Source organism: Lineus longissimus, chromosome 12 (assembly GCF_910592395.1).
Source record: "Lineus longissimus chromosome 12, tnLinLong1.2, whole genome shotgun sequence".
NCBI classification, from domain to species: domain Eukaryota; kingdom Metazoa; phylum Nemertea; class Pilidiophora; order Heteronemertea; family Lineidae; genus Lineus; species Lineus longissimus.
Genome location: NC_088319.1, coordinates 17,272,205 through 17,293,550, shown reverse-complemented (window position 1 = coordinate 17,293,550; position 21,346 = coordinate 17,272,205). Strand labels below are relative to the sequence as shown.

General features: G+C 44.2%; 2 protein-coding genes across 4 annotated transcripts; one reads left to right on the top strand and one right to left on the bottom strand.

Moving 5' to 3' along the window:
* Positions 1-11,098: 11,098 nt before the first annotated feature.
* Positions 11,099-15,967, top strand: LOC135496574 (uncharacterized). The gene is made up of 8 exons (XM_064785936.1): positions 11,099-11,109; positions 11,535-11,617; positions 11,912-12,084; positions 12,589-13,795; positions 14,299-14,433; positions 14,917-15,015; positions 15,367-15,458; positions 15,680-15,967. The coding sequence occupies exons 1-8, from the start codon at positions 11,099-11,101 to the stop codon at positions 15,965-15,967; spliced, it is 2,088 nt and encodes a 695-aa protein (XP_064642006.1).
* Positions 15,968-16,553: 586 nt separating this feature from the next.
* On the bottom strand, positions 16,554-21,290 carry LOC135497299 (lysosomal amino acid transporter 1 homolog). Of its 3 annotated transcripts, none has more exons than XM_064787077.1 (9): positions 21,157-21,290; positions 20,188-20,437; positions 19,851-19,980; positions 19,562-19,646; positions 18,969-19,082; positions 18,564-18,784; positions 18,157-18,243; positions 17,692-17,862; positions 16,554-17,353 (listed from the first exon to the last, which is right to left on the bottom strand). In XM_064787077.1, exons 2-9 carry the CDS (start codon positions 20,406-20,408, stop codon positions 17,219-17,221), a joined length of 1,164 nt encoding a protein of 387 aa, XP_064643147.1. In that variant the 5' UTR covers positions 20,409-20,437; positions 21,157-21,290; the 3' UTR covers positions 16,554-17,218. The 3 variants fall into 3 exon arrangements, with proteins under 3 accessions (XP_064643147.1, XP_064643148.1, XP_064643149.1); XM_064787078.1 differs by lacking the exon at positions 21,157-21,290 and adding an exon at positions 20,574-21,061; XM_064787079.1 differs by lacking the exon at positions 18,969-19,082.
* Positions 21,291-21,346: the final 56 nt, after the last annotated feature.

The following is a 21,346-nucleotide window of genomic DNA, read 5'->3' as shown; positions in this document are numbered from 1 at the left end:
TTTTTCTCAACATATTGTATCTATATACCTCAGTGATATAAAAGATTATCTTTGCAGTTGATTTAACGTTTAAATGGCCTTTTTTAATGTTTTAAAAAATCGAGGTCAGCAGGGTCAGAGTCAATCAACAGAGTGTTGCTCTGGCAGGGTCAAAAGACATCGTTGTTGGCGCCGATGATGTCAGCAATATGGCAGATTTCCGCCCCACCCGTGAGATTTGCTCTCGTCATGTCATGAGCACATTGAACTGCCAGTGAACCGTGCTGAATATGTACCGGCGACCGCTCTCTCCATCATCACCGACCATATGTGCCGGTGCCGGTCGTGCGAGGTCGTTTCAATGAAAAAGACGCACGCCACTGCCGTACCAGTACCTGAGAAAACTCTTTGACTGATTCTGATTTGAAACTCACGGTCCGACACTAATACTTTTTGCCCCAATGTATAGCCTCGAAAATACCAGCTGCCGATTAGAACCATCCTCGGTAGTCCTCGAACGCCCGGAATCAGTATGTGCTGCAGTTTGAAAAGTTTGGGTACGGGGTATGATAATGATAATAATGAAAAGTTTCACATCTGTACGTGGATGGTTAGATAACAAGATAAGGAAGAAGAAGAAAAAAGAGAAAACTGCGGCAGATCCACCGGGAGTCGAACCTGTGACCAGCTGATCCACAGTCAAACACTCTCAGCGCTGAACCGTCAAGGCTTTCGTGCTGAAGTGACGATTTTATTCGCCTCTTATATGCGATATGCAAACGAGCGCGCCGCAATTGTGACAAGGTCGCGCAGGCGGCAGAGTGATTTACCGAAATAGTTCCAAGTAATCGTATATTTCGATAGTTGTACAGATTTTTCTCAACATATTGTATCTATATACCTCAGTGATATAAAAGATTATCTTTGCAGTTGATTTAACGTTTAAATGGCCTTTTTTAATGTTTTAAAAAATCGAGGTCAGCAGGGTCAGAGTCAATCAACAGAGTGTTGCTCTGGCAGGGTCAAAAGACATCGTTGTTGGCGCCGATGATGTCAGCAATATGGCAGATTTCCGCCCAACCCGTGAGATTTGCTCTCGTCATGTCATGAGCACATTGAACTGCTAGTGAACCGTGCTGAATATGTACCGGCGACCGCTCTCTCCATCATCACCGACCATATGTGCCGGTGCCGGTCGTGCGAGGTCGTTTCAATGAAAAAGACGCACGCCACTGCCGTACCAGTACCTGAGAAAACTCTTTGACTGATTCTGATTTGAAACTCACGGTCCGACACTAATACTTTTTTGCCCCAATGTAGCCTCGAAAATACCAGCTGCCGATTAGAACCATCCTCGGTAGTCCTCGAACGCCCGGAATCAGTATGTGCTGCAGTTTGGAAAGTTTGGGTACGGGCTATGATAATGATAATAATGAAAAGTTTCACATCTGTACGTGGATGGTTAGATAACAAGATAAGGAAGAAGAAAAATAGAGAAAACTGCGGCAGATCCACCGGGAGTCGAACCTGTGACCAGCTGATCCACAGTCAAACACTCTCAGCGCTGAACCGTCAAGGCTTTCATGCTGAAGTGACGATTTTATTCGCCTCTTATATGCAATATGCAAACGAGCGCGCCGCAATTGTGACAAGGTCGCGCAGGCGGCAGAGTGATTTACCGAAATAGTTCCAAGTAATCGTATATTTCGATAGTTGTACAGATTTTTCTCAACATATTGTATCTATATACCTCAGTGATATAAAAGATTATCTTTGCAGTTGATTTAACGTTTAAATGGCCTTTTTTTAAAGTTTTAAAAAATCGAGGTCAGCAGGGTCAGAGTCAATCAACAGAGTGTTGCTCTGGCAGGGTCAAAAGACATCGTTGTTGGCGCCGATGATGTCAGCAATATGGCAGATTTCCGCCCCACCCGTGAGATTTGCTCTCGTCATGTCATGAGCACATTGAACTGCTGGTGAACCGTGCTGAATATGTACCGGCGACCGCTCTCTCCATCATCACCGACCATATGTGCCGGTGCCGGTCGTGCGAGGTCGTTTCAATGAAAAAGACGCACGCCACTGCCGTACCAGTACCTGAGAAAACTCTTTGACTGATTCTGATTTGAAACTCACGGTCCGACACTAATACTTTTTTGCCCCAATGTAGCCTCGAAAATACCAGCTGCCGATTAGAACCATCCTCGGTAGTCCTCGAACGCCCGGAATCAGTATGTGCTGCAGTTTGAAAAGTTTGGATAGGGGATTGATAATGATAATAATGAAAAGTTTCACATCTGTACGTAGATGGTTAGATAACAAGATAAGGAAGAAGAAAAAAAAGAGAAAACTGCGGCAGATACACCGGGAGTCGAACCTGTGACCAGCTGATCCACAGTCAAACACTCTCAGCGCTGAACCGTCAAGGCTTTCATGCTGAAGTGACGATTTTATTCGCCTCTTATATGCGATATGCAAACGAGCGCGCCGCAATTGTGACAAGGTCGCGCAGGCGGCAGAGTGATTTACCGAAATAGTTCCAAGTAATCGTATATTTCGATAGTTGTACAGATTTTTCTCAACATATTGTATCTATATACCTCAGTGATATAAAAGATTATCTTTGCAGTTGATTTAACGTTTAAATGGCCTTTTTTTAAAGTTTTAAAAAATCGAGGTCAGCAGGGTCAGAGTCAATCAACAGAGTGTTGCTCTGGCAGGGTCAAAAGACATCGTTGTTGGCGCCGATGATGTCAGCAATATGGCAGATTTCCGCCCCACCCGTGAGATTTGCTCTCGTCATGTCATGAGCACATTGAACTGCTAGTGAACCGTGCTGAATATGTACCGGCGACCGCTCTCTCCATCATCACCGACCATATGTGCCGGTGCCGGTCGTGCGAGGTCGTTTCAATGAAAAAGACGCACGCCACTGCCGTACCAGTACCTGAGAAAACTCTTTGACTGATTCTGATTTGAAACTCACGGTCCGACACTAATACTTTTTTGCCCCAATGTAGCCTCGAAAATACCAGCTGCCGATTAGAACCATCCTCGGTAGTCCTCGAACGCCCGGAATCAGTATGTGCTGCAGTTTGAAAAGTTTGGGTACGGGGTATGATAATGATAATGATGAAAAGTTTCACATCTGTACGTGGATGGTTAGATAACAAGATAAGGAAGAAGAAAAAAAAGAGAAAACTGCGGCAGATCCACCGGGAGTCGAACCTGTGACCAGCTGATCCACAGTCAAACACTCTCAGCGCTGAACCGTGAAGGCTTTCATGCTGAAGTGACGATTTTATTCGCCTCTTATATGCGATATGCAAACGAACGCGCCGAAATTGTGACAAGGTCGCGCAGGCGGCAGAGTGATTTACCGAAATAGTTCCAAGTAATCGTATATTTCGATAGTTGTACAGATTTTTCTCAACATATTGTATCTATATACCTCAGTGATATAAAAGATTATCATATGCCGTGGTCACACTGGGGTTTTAACACGAATTGAATTCGAATTAAAACGTTGATACGTATTGGGGCGTCACACTCAATTCGGTTCATACCGATCTCAATCCGCTTTAACCAACACGGTTCTTAAACCGAATTGAATGCGAATCAGCTAATCCGAATCAACGAAACCGTATTGAGATTTCAAGTGTGACGCGCTTGATACGAACTAATAATTTCGATCGCACTGTGCATGCGCCCGGCGCACTTCCTCTTCCGTTAATTCTCCGCGCCAAACTTCTATCAATTCAATTGATTGTGCTAGTCTTGTGGGATGTGCTGAAGTGAATGCCTGGTAAATGGTAGAGTTATGATCTGCCAAACACAATATGAAGATGTTTTTAGAATAATTTTTTCATGCAATTTTGAATAGATTTATTTTTGTACGGAGTAAAGTTGATCTTATCAGAGGTTTGATTGTTTGTTACGCCACAGAGACCAAAGATTGAATGGTGAATGGCCTAGGAATGTATGCTGAATGAAACTGTTCTTGTATTTTTTTATGTATGTATGTACATGTACTAGAATTTGCCTCTTGCAGGATCTGCAGATTGAAATTGAATGCTTGATGTTAGTATACGCATTGAGTGTAGCGCGTTTTAAACCGATTTGAATGCGTATTCGGGTCAGTGTGACGCGACCGTTCTGAAACTGGATTAACCAATTCGTATTCCGGAGAGCGCTCTACGGAATTCGGTTTCAATTCGCATCCAGTGTGAACACACCATTTGCAGTTGATTTAACGTTTAAATGGCCTTTTTTTAAAGTTTTAAAAAATCGAGGTCAGCAGGGTCAGAGTCAATCAACAGAGTGTTGCTCTGGCAGGGTCAAAAGACATCGTTGTTGGCGCCGATGATGTCAGCAATATGGCAGATTTCCGCCCCACCCGTGAGATTTGCTCTCGTCATGTCATGAGCACATTGAACTGCTGGTGAACCGTGCTGAATATGTACCGGCGACCGCTCTCTCCATCATCACCGACCATATGTGCCGGTGCCGGTCGTGCGAGGTCGTTTCAATGAAAAAGACGCACGCCACTGCCGTACCAGTACCTGAGAAAACTCTTTGACTGATTCTGATTTGAAACTCACGGTCCGACACTAATACTTTTTTGCCCCAATGTAGCCTCGAAAATACCAGCTACCGATTAGAACCATCCTCGGTAGTCCTCGAACGCCCGGAATCAGTATGTGCTGCAGTTTGAAAAATTTGGGTACGGGGTATGATAATGATAATAATGAAAAGTTTCACATCTGTACGTGGATGGTTAGATAACAAGATAAGGAAGAAGAAAAAAAAGAGAAAACTGCGGCAGATCCACCGGGAGTCGAACCTGTGACCAGCTGATCCACAGTCAAACACTCTCAGCGCTGAACCGTCAAGGCTTTCATGCTGAAGTGACGATTTTATTCGCCTCTTATATGCGATATGCAAACGAACGCGCCGCAATTGTGACAAGGTCGCGCAGGCGGCAGAGTGATTTACCGAAATAGTTCCAAGTAATCGTATATTTCGATAGTTGTACAGATTTTTCTCAACATATTGTATCTATATACCTCAGTGATATAAAAGATTATCTTTGCAGTTGATTTAACGTTTAAATGGCCTTTTTTTAAAGTTTTAAAAAATCGAGGTCAGCAGGGTCAGAGTCAATCAACAGAGTCTTGCTCTGGCAGGGTCAAAAGACATCGTTGTTGGCGCCGATGATGTCAGCAATATGGCAGATTTCCGCCCCACCCGTGAGATTTGCTCTCGTCATGTCATGAGCACATTGAACTGCCAGTGAACCGTGCTGAATATGTACCGGCGACCGCTCTCTCCATCATCACCGACCATATGTGCCGGTGCCGGTCGTGCGAGGTCGTTTCAATGAAAAAGACGCACGCCACTGCCGTACCAGTACCTGAGAAAACTCTTTGACTGATTCTGATTTGAAACTCACGGTCCGACACTAATACTTTTTTGCCCCAATGTAGCCTCGAAAATACCAGCTGCCGATTAGAACCATCCTCGGCGGTAGTCCTCGAACGCCCGGAATCAGTATGTGCTGCAGTTTGAAAAGTTTGGGTACGGGGTAACTGCAAAGATTATCTTTTATATCACTGAGGTATATAGATACAATATGTGATAATAATGAAAAGTTTCACATCTGTACGTGGATGGTTAGATAACAAGATAAGGAAGAAGAAAAAAAAAGAGAAAACTGCGGCAGATCCACCGGGAGTCGAACCTGTGACCAGCTGATCCACAGTCAAACACTCTCAGCGCTGAACCGTCAAGGCTTTCATGCTGAAGTGACGATTTTATTCGCCTCTTAAATGCGATATGCAAACGAGCGCGCCGCAATTGTGACAAGGTCGCGCAGGCGGCAGAGTGATTTACCGAAATAGTTCCAAGTAATCGTATATTTCGATAGTTGTACAGATTTTTCTCAACATATTGTATCTATATACCTCAGTGGTATAAAAGATTATCTTTGCAGTTGATTTAACGTTAAAATGGCCTTTTTTTAAGTTTTAAAAAATCGAGGTCAGCAGGGTCAGAGTCAATCAACAGAGTGTTGCTCTGGCAGGGTCAAAAGACATCGTTGTTGGCGCCGATGATGTCAGCAATATGGCAGATTTCCGCCCCACCCGTGAGATTTGCTCTCGTCATGTCATGAGCACATTGAACTGCCAGTGAACCGTGCTGAATATGTACCCGCTACCGCTCTCTCCATCATCACCGACCATGTGCCGGTGCCGGTCGTGCGAGGTCGTTTCAATGAAAAAGACGCACGCCACTGCCGTACCAGTACCTAAGAAAACTCTCTGACTATTTCTGATTTGAAACTCACGGTCCGACACTAATACTTTTTTGCCCCAATGTAGCCTCGAAAATACCAGCTGCCGATTAGAACCATCCTCGGTAGTCCTCGAACGCCCGGAATCAGTATGTGCTGCAGTTTGAAAAGTTTGGGTACGGGGTATGATAATGATAATAATGAAAAGTTTCACATCTGTACGTGGATGGTTAGATAACAAGATAAGGAAGAAGAAAAAAAAAGAGAAAACTGCGGCAGATCCACCGGGAGTCGAACCTGTGACCAGCTGATCCACAGTCAAACACTCTCAGCGCTGAACCGTCAAGGCTTTCATGCTGAAGTGACGATTTTATTCGCCTCTTATATGCGATATGCAAACGAGCGCGCCGCAATTGTGACAAGGTCGCGCAGGCGGCAGAGTGATTTACCGAAATAGTTCCAAGTAATCGTATATTTCGATAGTTGTACAGATTTTTCTCAACATATTGTATCTATATACCTCAGTGATATAAAAGATTATCTTTGCAGTTGATTTAACGTAAATGGCCTTTTTTTAAAGTTTTAAAAAATCGAGGTCAGCAGGGTCAGAGTCAATCAACAGAGTGTTGCTCTGGCAGGGTCAAAAGACATCGTTGTTGGCGCCGATGATGTCAGCAATATGGCAGATTTCCGCCCCACCCGTGAGATTTGCTCTCGTCATGTCATGAGCACATTGAACTGCCAGTGAACCGTGCTGAATATGTACCGGCGACCGCTCTCTCCATCATCACCGACCATATGTGCCGGTGCCGGTCGTGCGAGGTCGTTTCAATGAAAAAGACGCACGCCACTGCCGTACCAGTACCTGAGAAAACTCTTTGACTGATTCTGATTTGAAACTCACGGTCCGACACTAATACTTTTTTGCCCCAATGTAGCCTCGAAAATACCAGCTGCCGATTAGAACCATCCTCGGTAGTCCTCGAACGCCCGGAATCAGTATGTGCTGCAGTTTGAAAAGTTTGGGTACGGGGTATGATAATGATAATAATGAAAAGTTTCACATCTGTACGTGGATGGTTAGATAACAAGATAAGGAAGAAGAAAAAAAAGAGAAAACTGCGGCAGATCCACCGGGAGTCGAACCTGTGACCAGCTGATCCACAGTCAAACACTCTCAGCGCTGAACCGTCAAGGCTTTCATGCTGAAGTGACGATTTTATTCGCCTCTTATATGCGATATGCAAACGAGCGCGCCGCAATTGTGACAAGGTCGCGCAGGCGGCAGAGTGATTTACCGAAATAGTTCCAAGTAATCGTATATTTCGATAGTTGTACAGATTTTTCTCAACATATTGTATCTATATACCTCAGTGATATAAAAGATTATCTTTGCAGTTGATTTAACGTTTAAATGGCCTTTTTTTAAAGTTTTAAAAAATCGAGGTCAGCAGGGTCAGAGTCAATCAACAGAGTGTTGCTCTGGCAGGGTCAAAAGACATCGTTGTTGGCGCCGATGATGTCAGCAATATGGCAGATTTCCGCCCCACCCGTGAGATTTGCTCTCGTCATGTCATGAGCACATTGAACTGCTAGTGAACCGTGCTGAATATGTACCGGCGACCGCTCTCTCCATCATCACCGACCATATGTGCCGGTGCCAGTCGTGCGAGGTCGTTTCAATGAAAAAGACGCACGCCACTGCCGTACCAGTACCTGAGAAAACTCTTTGACTGATTCTGATTTGAAACTCACGGTCCGACACTAATACTTTTTTGCCCCAATGTAGCCTCGAAAATACCAGCTGCCGATTAGAACCATCCTCGGTAGTCCTCGAACGCCCGGAATCAGTATGTGCTGCAGTTTGAAAAGTTTGGGTACGGGGTATGATAATGATAATAATGAAAAGTTTCACATCTGCACGTGGATGGTTAGATAACAAGATAAGGAAGAAGAAAAAAAAGAGAAAACTGCGGCAGATCCACCGGGAGTCGAACCTGTGACCAGCTGATCCACAGTCAAACACTCTCAGCGCTGAACCGTGAAGGCTTTCATGCTGAAGTGACGATTTTATTCGCCTCTTATATGCGATATGCAAACGAGCGCGCCGCAATTGTGACAAGGTCGCGCAGGCGGCAGAGTGATTTACCGAAATAGTTCCAAGTAATCGTATATTTCGATAGTTGTACAGATTTTTCTCAACATATTGTATCTATATACCTCAGTGATATAAAAGATTATCTTTGCAGTTGATTTAACGTTTAAATGGCCTTTTTTTAAAGTTTTAAAAAATCGAGGTCAGCAGGGTCAGAGTCAATCAACAGAGTGTTGCTCTGGCAGGGTCAAAAGACATCGTTGTTGGCGCCGATGATGTCAGCAATATGGCAGATTTCCGCCCCACCCGTGAGATTTGCTCTCTTCATGTCATGAGCACATTGAACTGCTAGTGAACCGTGCTGAATATGTACCGGCGACCGCTCTCTCCATCATCACCGACCATATGTGCCGGTGCCAGTCGTGCGAGGTCGTTTCAATGAAAAAGACGCACGCCACTGCCGTACCAGTACCTGAGAAAACTCTTTGACTGATTCTGATTTGAAACTCACGGTCCGACACTAATACTTTTTTGCCCCAATGTAGCCTCGAAAATACCAGCTGCCGATTAGAACCATCCTCGGTAGTCCTCGAACGCCCGGAATCAGTATGTGCTGCAGTTTGAAAAGTTTGGGTACGGGGTATGATAATGATAATAATGAAAAGTTTCACATCTGTACGTGGATGGTTAGATAACAAGATAAGGAAGAAGAAAAAAAAGAGAAAACTGCGGCAGATCCACCGGGAGTCGAACCTGTGACCAGCTGATCCACAGTCAAACACTCTCAGCGCTGAACCGTCAAGGCTTTCATGCTGAAGTGACGATTTTATTCGCCTCTTATATGCGATATGCAAACGAGCGCGCCGCAATTGTGACAAGGTCGCGCAGGCGGCAGAGTGATTTACCGAAATAGTTCCAAGTAATCGTATATTTCGATAGTTGTACAGATTTTTCTCAACATATTGTATCTATATACCTCAGTGATATAAAAGATTATCTTTGCAGTTGATTTAACGTTTAAATGGCCTTTTTTTAAAGTTTTAAAAAATCGAGGTCAGCAGGGTCAGAGTCAATCAACAGAGTGTTGCTCTGGCAGGGTCAAAAGACATCGTTGTTGGCGCCGATGATGTCAGCAATATGGCAGATTTCCGCCCCACCCGTGAGATTTGCTCTCGTCATGTCATGAGCACATTGAACTGCTAGTGAACCGTGCTGAATATGTACCGGCGACCGCTCTCTCCATCATCACCGACCATATGAGCCGGTGCCGGTCGTGCGAGGTAGTTTCAATGAAAAAGACGCACGCCACTACCGTACCAGTACCTGAGAAATTCTTTGACTGTTTCTGATTTGAAAATCACGGTCCGACACTAATACTTTTTTGCCCCAATGTAGCCTCGAAAATACCAGCTGCCGATTAGAACCATCCTCGGTAGTCCTCGAACGCCCGGAATCAGTATGTGCTGCAGTTTGAAAAGTTTGGGTACGGGGTATGATAATGATAATAATGAAAAGTTTCACATCTGTACGTGGATGGTTGGATAACAAGATAAGGAAGAAGAAAAAAAAAGAGAAAACTGCGGCAGATCCACCGGGAGTCGAACCTGTGACCAGCTGATCCACAGTCAAACACTCTCAGCGCTGAACCGTCAAGGCTTTCATGCTGAAGTGACGATTTTATTCGCCTCTTATATGCGATATGCAAACGAGCGCGCCGCAATTGTGACAAGGTCGCGCAGGCGGCAGAGTGATTTACCGAAATAGTTCCAAGTAATCGTATATTTCGATAGTTGTACAGATTTTTCTCAACATATTGTATCTATATACCTCAGTGATATAAAAGATTATCTTTGCAGTTGATTTAACGTTTAAATGGCCTTTTTTTAAAGTTTTAAAAAATCGAGGTCAGCAGCGTCAGAGTCAATCAACAGAGTGTTGCTCTGGCAGGGTCAAAAGACATCGTTGTTGGCGCCGATGATGTCAGCAATATGGCAGATTTCTGCCCCACCCGTGAGATTTGCTCTCGTCATGTCATGAGCACATTGAACTGCTGGTGAACCGTGCTGAATATGTACCGGCGACCGCTCTCTCCATCATCAACGACCATATGTGCCGGTGCCGGTCGTGCGAGGTCGTTTCAATGAAAAAGACGCACGCCACTGCCGTATGATGTTATGTGGTTAATTGATACTGAGTTGGCGTTCATGGTATAGCGCTGCTAGTTTTAACTGTGTATGCGTGTAATTAAAAAGGATAGATAACCCATGTGGCATTTGTCTCTGTAATCCGGTGATGCCAATATTATTAGAAGAGTCAAATAGAAAGAGGAAAAAGAGGTTGATTTATGGGGCGAAGCTTTTCCGAGAATAATCTCTGTAGTACTTGCGCGCTGAGACGTATACTGCAGGGTGCATTTTACCAAGGAAAAGGTCAAGATAAATTTTCTTTCGGGTGGTCTCTGCGTTCCCACTCCGCAATGTACGACTGTGTGAATGTTACATTGCGCATGCGTGGTGTCAGGGACCACAGCATGCCTGTGCCCTCCTGAAGGTGCCAACGTTTCCATGGTAAAGTGACAAACGCACCAAGAATGGCACGGAACTTCCAAATAGACGCAATACTAAGTAGAGTTCTACTTGGATGGTTGAGTAACCAGCGAAGGCAGACAATCGATCTTCAAATTCCGTCTTTAGTTTTATCATTAGACGACTGATGATTCCAAGAACTTCAGAATGGAGAGGGAGTAAGTCGGTGAAGGTTTTCTTTTATTCTTAGGTTGTTATTTCACGACAAATTGCTAGTAGCGGTACCTCAAATATTTTGATTTCGTATGCGGTGGACGCCATTTAGTCTTTTGACTCTCATCAAAATGTTTTGAACATTAACCAGGCTCCATTGCGTCGAAGATTCCGGTATATACATGTGTCTCTGTTGAAAATAACCTGAGCTTTATGTTCTTGTATAACCAAAGGTATTATTATCATGATTACTGGAAAGCCTACGTATTTGCATAATGGCGGCCATATTGATTTCGAAGTTGATACTGAATCGAGGAAAATCGGAAACCAACGCCATTCTCGATATTGCAATTATAAGGGCCTAACTCTTTCGTCCATTTTAGTTTTGAACTGCAGTCTATTCATCATTCCACAATAATTGTTGTTGCAGTGATGGAGACTCCATGAAAGAGAATGATGAGAAAACGACTAAAGTGCCGAGCCCAGATTCCATTCACTCGCAGCAGCCACTTGGTAAACACATATTCTACAAGAGTAAAATGACCAGATAAATTGTTAGCTAAAAAGTCCAACAACTGGATGCTGAGCTAGGCAAGGAAAAGTTTCCATTACGTGCGCAATGCTTGTGTTCGTGGAAAATAAAATTAGATTTTATAGGCAATGTTCTTGCGTAAACATTTGTTCGATCCACTGGTTTTTATTTTGAGAAGTTTAATCAAAGATGAAAAGTTGATTATACCATAACCATGGTAACCAAAGATGTGCCCTTTTTCTACGACATTAAGCCTTTAAAACCGTTTATTTTAGTCGATCAGGGAACGACGATGTTGGATGAGGTTTTCGCCGACGGCAGCGGCCGGGACAAAAGGCGGCAACAGTTCAAGATGCTCATGCTGACAGGTTTGCCCATTCTGGCCCTTGTGGCTATATCGCTATATTCCCTCCAGGAAAGCGTCCAGGCGCGGATTGATTTGGTTGAGGTAGGTTGAAGCAAGTATAGAGTATTTCATCGCGCTAATTGTAGGGTTGGAGAAACATTCTGGCAAGACGTTTATTGTGTGCCATGGTGTTCATGTGTAGTTTATATCAATCAAAGGCTCAGTCATGCTTGCAAAAGATTCGCCCGAATTCGAGTTGTCCGGGAATCGCCTGAAAATCAGCTGACATGAATTATGTTGAACGATACCGCGTCCCATAGAACGATGCGCTTCAAATATATATGGCACGCAGATGTTGTCATAATCAATGCCATATTTATAAGTTTACTCATACGTTAAGACCAATGCCATTCGCTTATTGCGATGACGTAATTGTGGAGCCAAAAATGAGCAGTACATATTTAGTCAATGCTGATATTGTATTCAGGAGGCTGTATATGGAGACAAAGTTTCGTATTATTAGTGACGGTCCGTGCACCTCATATAATCTGGGTCCATTATGGTGTGCCGATGCTGTATTAATCAGAAAGTTGATTCTCATTTCAGGCTCGTCAGACCGTCTATTTCACGGTGCAGGTCGGCTGGCTGATCCACTTGCTACAGAGAGAGAGGGACATGTCCGTGGTCTACCTGACCAGCACAGCAGGCGAGGATACAAAGAATCTCCTCTCCGAACTCTGGGTGAGCACAGACTCCGAGTTGGTCGGGCTACCTGACTGGCCTGTCAACGTTGATCATCAGAAGCGGCAGGAGTTCGAAAACAAGGCGTCGTTCAAGGCTCATTTGGATCATCACAGGGAAATGCTGCGGGTCAACTCGGCCTCCCTTCATGACGAGATCTTGTTCTATACGTCGCCGATGAGGATCTTCATGAAATGGCTGACGGACTCGTTGAAGAAGTCGGAACACGGGACCTTATGGAAGACGCTCATTGCCTACCAGAAGTTGATCTCATGTAAGATAGAAGCCGGGATAGAACGTGCGTTGGGAGAGCTGTTCTTCAGCTCTGCTGGATTTCAAAGTCGCTCTGATTTTCTTTGGTACAACAAGGAGTATAATGCATACAAGGCCTACTTCCAGTTGGCACAGCATTATTCGTCGCTTGTGACACCTGTGGTGAATACGCGCACTAACACGACGTCTGGTCAAAACGTGGTGGAAAGCATTACCGAAATGAGGAACATCATACTCCGTCAGCAAATCCACAACACAACGCTCAACAAAGGAAAATGGTGGTTCAGTAACATGACCGAGTTCCAGCAGGTTCTGCTGACCATCCAGAGTGATTTGGCCAACCTCATCTTCAACCAGATCAACGAATACATCTCAGAGACCGACACGAATGTCGCTATCAGTTGCGTCATGATGGCCCTCGCCATCTTCATGTTCCCTCTGTTGCTGCGTTCCGTCCTGCGGATGACTGCGGACATCGAACGCTATGCCATGGTCCTCGCGGACAAGACTAAGGACCTGAACCATGAGAAGAGACGAACTGATGACCTCCTCCACCAAATGCTCCCGAAGGCGGTGGCGGAGCGACTGAAAAACATGGAGAACTTCAACGCGGAATATTACAAAGAGGTGACCATCTTGTTCTCGGGGATAGTGGGCTTCAATCGGATTTCTGCCGAGTTGGAGCCGATCCAGATTGTGACGTTGCTCGGATCCTTATTTCGAACGCTTGATGAGAAGATAGAGGGCCATGAGGTGTATAAGGTGGAAACTATCGGTGATACCTTACTCGTTGTATCAGGTAAGATTCCCCGCTTTAACTCGTAATCTCCAATTCTTTCCGATCCTGAACTTACGCAGGTACTCGCCACATCGTTGTCCCTAGACATAGCCATGTTTTGTGGTTATGGATGTGTTTTCTGTCTCAGCTGATTGTGACCTTCTGTACCCTAAGTGCGTGTCCCAGCTGATAGCCCAGTTGATTGTGACAGTGCTCTGTACGTAAATTAGTCTCAGCTTTTTAAAGGTCGTGATTTGTATGTGTTTGTCATACAGAATCCTTCTCCCACCAATACTCTGAACTTTAGGCCTACCATCAACATGGAGGTAAGATTATAAAGCTGAAGTTGTCCGCAAGTGGAATACCAGCATTGTCTCATCCACGAAGACAGGAGACTTTAGAAGACTAAATATCGGCACAGCATAGCCTCGATGATGGGAAAATGCCAGGGCTTGTACATATGTATTACACTCCAGCTTATACCACGACTCTCGGACGATTTCAAATTGCCTTGTAAATTTCAGGTCTGCCAACTCGGATCGGCCACAAACATGCGGGCGAGATTGCCAACCTGGCCCTGGACATCCTGAATGTCACTACTTCGGACATTCCGGAATCACCAAATGGCAAGGTTCGACTGCGTCTTGGCATTCATTCAGGTACGTACCGACGCTGCCAATGGCCTCGTCTTCTTTCGTTCACCGTGATCACTTTGAACCACCACCAACCAAGTTTTCTTGTGTTGTAGTCACTCTACATCAGTTTTGTCATCTGGACATTCTCGTGATTGAATGCCCCCAGTATTTTTCCGACATTCTCACAAGGACTAGTATTGCCATTTTTAAAAGTGTCTTGTTGTCCGGATGTCCTCGAGGACTCAATATCTTGTCGTCTGGACGCCCCAGTATCGTTTCATCTAAAGTCCCACTCGAGGATTCTAGACAACTCAGCCTGTTCTATCGTCTGGACACCTTCTGTAACTTATCGTCTGGACGCCTTCGCCGCTTCGGGGGGCAATTGATAACGCATTGTCCTGTTGTCTGGACGCCCTCTGTATTTAGTCATCTGGACGCCCCGCCTAGTTGACTATTGATCATTCAGTATCTTGTCGTCTGGACGCTATAGCATCTTGGATTTTTCAGGTCCGTGCATGGCCGGAGTGGTCGGGCTTAAGCTGCCAAGATACTGCTTGTTCGGTGATACCGTAAACACTGCTTCGCGGATGGAATCAACTGGCTTGCGTAAGTAGATGCGACTCGGCACCCTCAGATTCTGGAATGTGTGCGTTAACGCAAACGTGAAATGATTAGGCCTACATTTTGAGCTCTCAGAGCACTCTATTCATCTGAGTTAAACGGGCCTCAGATTCACCCAAGGTTACCCAAAAGGACGTGCCTAACCGATGATATCGGGTGGTCAGTTTCACACTAGCTTCGGTGGACAGAAATGACATAGAGACCTGCGATTTGAGCGAAATACTAGTAATTACAATGCAAAAGCTTGATCAGCCTACGACCGGTTCATTGAGAATTCTTGCCCGACTCGTCAATACGAATGTTCTAATCGCGCAACCTGTCTGCATCTCATTTCAGCAAATCGCATCCACATCAGTGACAGCACCAACAAGTTACTGGTTACTCTAGGCGGGTACCGCACTCAGGACCGCGGCAAGATACAGGTTAAGGTAGGCAAACAGTTCACTCGACCAGGAGCCGTCACGATATTCTTCAGATGGCAGCGTATGCGCAATCCATTTAGTTGTTGCTGCTATTGTTAGTAAATATTATATGGAGGTTGCTTTTCTCTACAATTGCTAGTTATACTGCAGTGCGATATTTTTCGAAGAATACTCCGGTATGATACATCGTACCTGCAGTTACCCAATATAATATTCTGCCTCTTCAGGGCAAAGGTTTGGTGAAGACAAGTTGGTTGGTCAAACGACTTTCTCGCGGCCACGGATCAGAGAAGACCACTGTGATGAATGCCGTACCGGGTGGTGACGTCCATGGAGCAGGCAGCGAGAGCGACGACGAAAAAGCGCACAGTGCCTGGGGGATCGAGGGTCTACCCGACCCGAGACCGATGCTGAGCGAACCCATCATATCCATTGCTGATGTGGAGAAGATGTTCCATTCAAATGAGACACAGTACCCGCTGATCGTGCAGCTGCATGAAGGCTTTCATTTCTAGGCGACTGGTGGTTCTTTTTTCGATACAGGTTGCTCCTCCAATGAAAATACTGCTCACTCAAAGAGGACAATTGCTCCTCCGCGGACAAATTGCTCGGAGGAAAATACTGCTCGATCATTCAAAGAGGGCATGGTTGCTCCGCCAAGGACAATACTGCTTCGTCCAAGAGAACAATCACCCTAAGGACATTGCGTCTTCCCAGTAATATTTGTTGCGGAGGGAAGTCCTGCAGAGAAATTCAAAAGTACATTATTTACTGTCCTCATAGTTTTGCACCAATGCCCGGATTGTCCGTAGTTCTTCATTGAGAGACCCGCGACTGCTGTACCCCATGTTTCCCCCTCAACAAATTGTTGTAAAGAGATCACTTTGAAGTGATGAGATGTGTTGTGACAATCATCACTTCAAACACAACAAATACACTTTATTAAGTTTTGTAAAAGAGAGTCATCAGTGACCCAGGCTTCATGGTATTTGCTTCTCCTTGAACAAAAACTATTGTCCATTGGTTTCTTCAATAAGAAACATTTAATGTATTGTAACACTAGAATGTCACTAAAAACAACAAATACACTTTGATGTCGTCTACATTGTTTTTATTAAAATATACTGGTTGTCACACTGGAGAATCAGCTGCCCAACAGGCCAAGAATCATGTGTATTCAGGCCAGGCCTTCCAACTTATCAAGTGGCCTGGTCGGGAAAGTCCCAAGAAAAGTGTGCATCACAAGGCACCCAAAAGGTATGCTCAGCGGTAAACTGACTGTTGAACACTCCAGGAACGCCAGTTTTTAACACTGCTATCCCAGGACAAGACAACTCGGTGAGTTGGAAGACCAGTCTGATTCTCGCAACACTGGAATATTGATTCTCAAAGCAGCTTTATTTAAAAATCATTTCATTCATTATTACAATATATCGATGTCCACATCACCAATAAACAATGCAATCAGTAGTTAAGAAGCGTTGTTTCATATTTAAAATGCCTCAAAACTGCCATACCCTTACATCACAAATCATAAAAACTAAAAACTAATGTAAGGCAGTAAAGCAGGCAGACAGAGGTCATGTGCCCCTTTTTTCAACCAGGGGGGGGGGACTGTATAACCTGTTCGGCAGAAACACTCATCATCTCATGATTCCCTGACAATATTACAGATCACTTTACTTTGATGAGACTTATCACTGACATGATGTCATTGACAAGCCGGGATTCGACTAGCGGCCCATCAACAGCAGAATGTACATTCATCAAACGTCCTTTTGCGAGTGATGACTTCCAGAAACGCTGATGCTGCCATTCAACAATGGCGATGTCTCGTCATCGACATTGATCGTAAGTTCTCGAATCGCCGACTTCCGATAGTACCAGAACTGCCACATTATCTGGGTTGAGGTCAAGGACAGATAGAAAATTTCAGGGCCTTTTATTCCATTTTGAGAGAAAGACAAAAATCGAAAAAAGGCTAATAGAAATGCATTATGAGGAGAGCCAAGTTAAATGCACCACAGGAGCTCACTGGTCATGTTAGCCGTATTTACAACTGACCCAGGGAAGGCTTGGCATTGCTAACTCTCTCTTCCTTGACCACTTTCTTGCATCAGCAATTTCTATTGTCTAACTGACTTAAAGATAATAGAAGCAGCTCACTGATATGATACGTCAAACCCTATTGAATAACTTGAAGAAAAGGTCGAGGGGAAAATTCTTTCTAAAAGGATACGACGAGATCAAATGAGACCATTCCAAAAGCACCAATGAGCCAAGGCAGGGAATGAAGCACCGCGTAGAGTTCTGTGGAGTGGCAGAGAATGGAAGTCCCGTAGAGGCAGTTGGAGATAATCAACAGCAGGAACAACCAAATGGAAACACCTTCCGTCGTCTGCCGTTTCCACTGAAACAAAGGCAAAGTTAAAAGCTGAGGTTAACTTGAACATTATTGAGAATCTGGCATGGTTTGACCTGCCAGGAGTATTTACCCAGCTAGCATTGCGGTATTGGTCTCGCAAGTCATACACCACTTCAAGGTAATGTACTCAAAGGTAACAGACAGACTAAATAGCTATATACAGGAAGTGAAGTGTAATACAATAAGTGGGTCAAAACTACCCTTGCAGTAATCGATTAAATGCTCCTGACAGACAGGTATATGATAATTATCAGGACGACATCATCTGGACATACTTACATTTTGATATATTTGGGGCGCTCTTGAGGAGATATAAAATAATGTCGACGCACACCCAATGCCAAAACCAACTTCATCTATCACTCCCTGGAAATGATAACAAAGTGTCTTCACAATCATGTGTTGCACCTGTCAAGGAATGATGTTACTACCAAAAATAGCTGCAGAGAGAATTGAAATCTTCTCCTTCGTTTGCTCAGATTGAAAATCTTTTGTCAGCTTCAACCACAGTTGGGTGTGATAGGCTCCGCCTCAGCCTGGTGGAGAAGTCGAGCTAGATGCATTCTCACTCAGATGTTTTCATCTTTTACCACCTGAGACAGGAACCTCAGTTGTCTCAAAGGACAAGGCTGTGGCCTTCATAATAAAGTCACTTTTCCAAGGGCAAACATCAAAGTTGAACGTACGGTAAAGAATGGTCCATTGGCCGGCGATCCCACATTGAGTAAACTCCTGCCAGCAGGATGTGACCTCACAGTCATCATCTGTTCTCCCGGGAGCACGCCATATCCAAGGAACATTAACCCCCAAATTGCCATTATGCAGTACATCCCAGTACGGCGGGGTTGCCTTTCTTCTGTTGAACTGTTCACTAAAGAATCTTCCAATAATTTTTGGGCTATTCTCTCTGGAACAGATCAAGAGGATCGGATTGAAAATACAGACGGCTTGAAAATTCATGAAAGGAAATTTAGCATTAAGTAAGACATTTGTTAAACAATCACTGGAAGTAGTTGGAAAAGTGCAGCTTGAGAATGATTAACCACCAAAAAGTTCCATATCAAAGGTTTAACGACAAGTTTGTTTCATACCTGAGTCACGTGAATTATTACCAGAATCATACGAGTGGTCATGCGGCAATGAGTTACCAACAGAGTCTGAGTAGGCACGGTCATGTGGCAAAGGATGATACTGGGGATTCTTTTCTGTAAATGAAGCCGATGCAATGGACAATACATGGATAGCAGCAAGCATTAATACAAGCAAAATGTAAATGTAGCGTCAAGCAACACTAACAGCAAAAGCATGGAATACTGCACCAAGAAATAGCTATACATGACATGTGTAGCAGTAATCAAAGTAATGGCTATACATGTGTAGCAGGAAGTCAGAGCTAAATCAATACATCACTTTTGTGGGCAGAAGTTGAGGTCATACCAAGCAAACAAGTCATCGGAGTCAGTAAGTGCCGAGATTTACAGATTATACAACCAACCAGTTGGCATATGTCGTCCTGCATCAGAATGACCATCATTTCGGTGAGCAACAATAACACCAGAAGAGGAAGGAGTCAGGTATCACAGGAGGGGTGGCAGGTATCGCAGGAGGGGTGGTGGCCACTGATATGCTATCATGCATGGGGCAGCGGTATGCTATCATGTGACGGACGATGGCCATATCTTACCTTCATACGAATGTTTGATCTTGAAAAATGTGTACTGAGACAACATACATACATCCAAAGACACCATGAAGACCGCATAAATAATCTGCAAAATAACAGGAGTTATGAGAAACAGGTGTTTTATGATGAAAATGGAAATTTAGCGAGGATCATTTCACCCTCCTCCCCCACCCACCAAAAACAAATCACTACTTTTATTCTGGCGAATTACAGAATTGCTTTCTGTTCTTCCAATCAAAGGATATTTTTCATGCGGTCACCACAATTATAATCGTAGTTTTGCTCTTACCTGTACTAATGTTTGTTTAGAGAGGAAACAGCCAATTAGATTTAGTGCATCACCAGAAAACCACTGAAGGAGGAGGTAGATTGACAAGGCTTTGTCTGGGATACCCTGCGCACAGTTGGTGTAGATCTGACTGAAATCACAACAGGCAGTTATTATTGTTGTACCCAGACATGTCGGTCCAGGGCCCCAGCTACCCACCATGCACCAGCAGCAGTAAATGCTGACTTCATACGCACAAGCTCATGTTGTATTTTTATACATCGCCCATCGGACTAAAATTAGATGACGAAGAAGATGAATATAAAAATATAATAAGGTTAAAACGAATGATACTCACGGAATACCATTGACGGTAGAGATTAATGTTGAGCCTAGACCGCACATGACGGAGGCGTATTCCCGATCGGTGAGGACACATTGACCAAGAACTGTAAATATCCATTGTACGCCAGCGGTACAGTTTGTGGCTGTGACATTTGTTGAGGGGTCACTATTGTTGCCGAGGCTGACATCCAACCCATTGTCAGAAGTCATCCATGGTGGTAATCCATACGGCATGGCAGCGGATGATGTTGCTCAGGCCAGTTCTGGAATACATCAACAAACACAAGTCATAAAAGATGATTACAGGTTTGCTTGAGATCAGGCAGTGTGCTCATCTCAGAATGTCCCAATGGTGTGATAGAAATCGCGATATTTTTCAAAGCGTTTTCTGACATTTACATTATAATTTGGATTACTCATGCCATTGTATGATAATTGGGTCAGTCATTGGTAAAAACACATCCGTTATCATTTGGACTGTGGTTAAAAGCTCATGTCAATTCAATACAAATCAGCTGACAATGTCAATTAGTTCCAATGATGGCACAGTGACACAAAATGGAATGTAGACAATATCCCATTGGCCATTGTCATCATTAGGCCTATGATAAATGAGGCTAACCAAATCTGATATGGGGCACAGTCACCTGTCACACCTGTGTATACCATACACTACAGCCTATACAGCAGGGATCTTGTGGAGGGTGGGTTTAAGAGCCCTTTTTTAAGAAGACAAATCAGAGCCCAAACAAATCAAATGCCCACACTCAGAGGCCAAAAAACACGCGCACACTTGCGGTATCTGTATTGTCATGGATATTGTCATGGATTGATGATCCATGATCATAATCTACTCATCATGTCATGACAATATAATTTCCGGATTTCCACCAGAGAAACAGTAGGCCTATTATTACGCCCCCCGTTTTGACGAAGTTCTTTAATTCACGTCGTGAATGCAGCAAAATTAATCTAAACATACTATATCTTGGGGACTTTAAGATTAATTTGGAAATCTGGAAAAGAATTTACGGAAAATTAGCGACTTTGTATTTGATTTTGAGCCAAATTGAATGTCATTGCATGACTTTTGTTATGACAACCTCGGCCACTTCATCGTGAACCAGCAACCTCGTCTCCATGACACACTGTCATATCTATGGAACGCCGTT

Coding starts and splice junctions, on each gene's coding strand:
- LOC135496574 (XM_064785936.1), top strand. Junction 12,085..12,588: donor CGCGGATTGATTTGGTTGAG/GTAGGTTGAAGC, acceptor TTCTCATTTCAG/GCTCGTCAGACCGTCTATTT. Junction 13,796..14,298: donor TACCTTACTCGTTGTATCAG/GTAAGATTCCCC, acceptor TGTAAATTTCAG/GTCTGCCAACTCGGATCGGC.
- LOC135497299 (XM_064787077.1), bottom strand. CDS start 20,408: ATGCCGTATGGATTACCACCATGGATGACTTCTGACAATGGGTTGGAT. Junction 19,981..20,187: donor TCTACCGTCAATGGTATTCC/GTGAGTATCATT, acceptor TTGTGATTTCAG/TCAGATCTACACCAACTGTG. Junction 17,354..17,691: donor TGGTCTCATTTGATCTCGTC/GTATCCTTTTAG, acceptor ACCTCAACCCAG/ATAATGTGGCAGTTCTGGTA.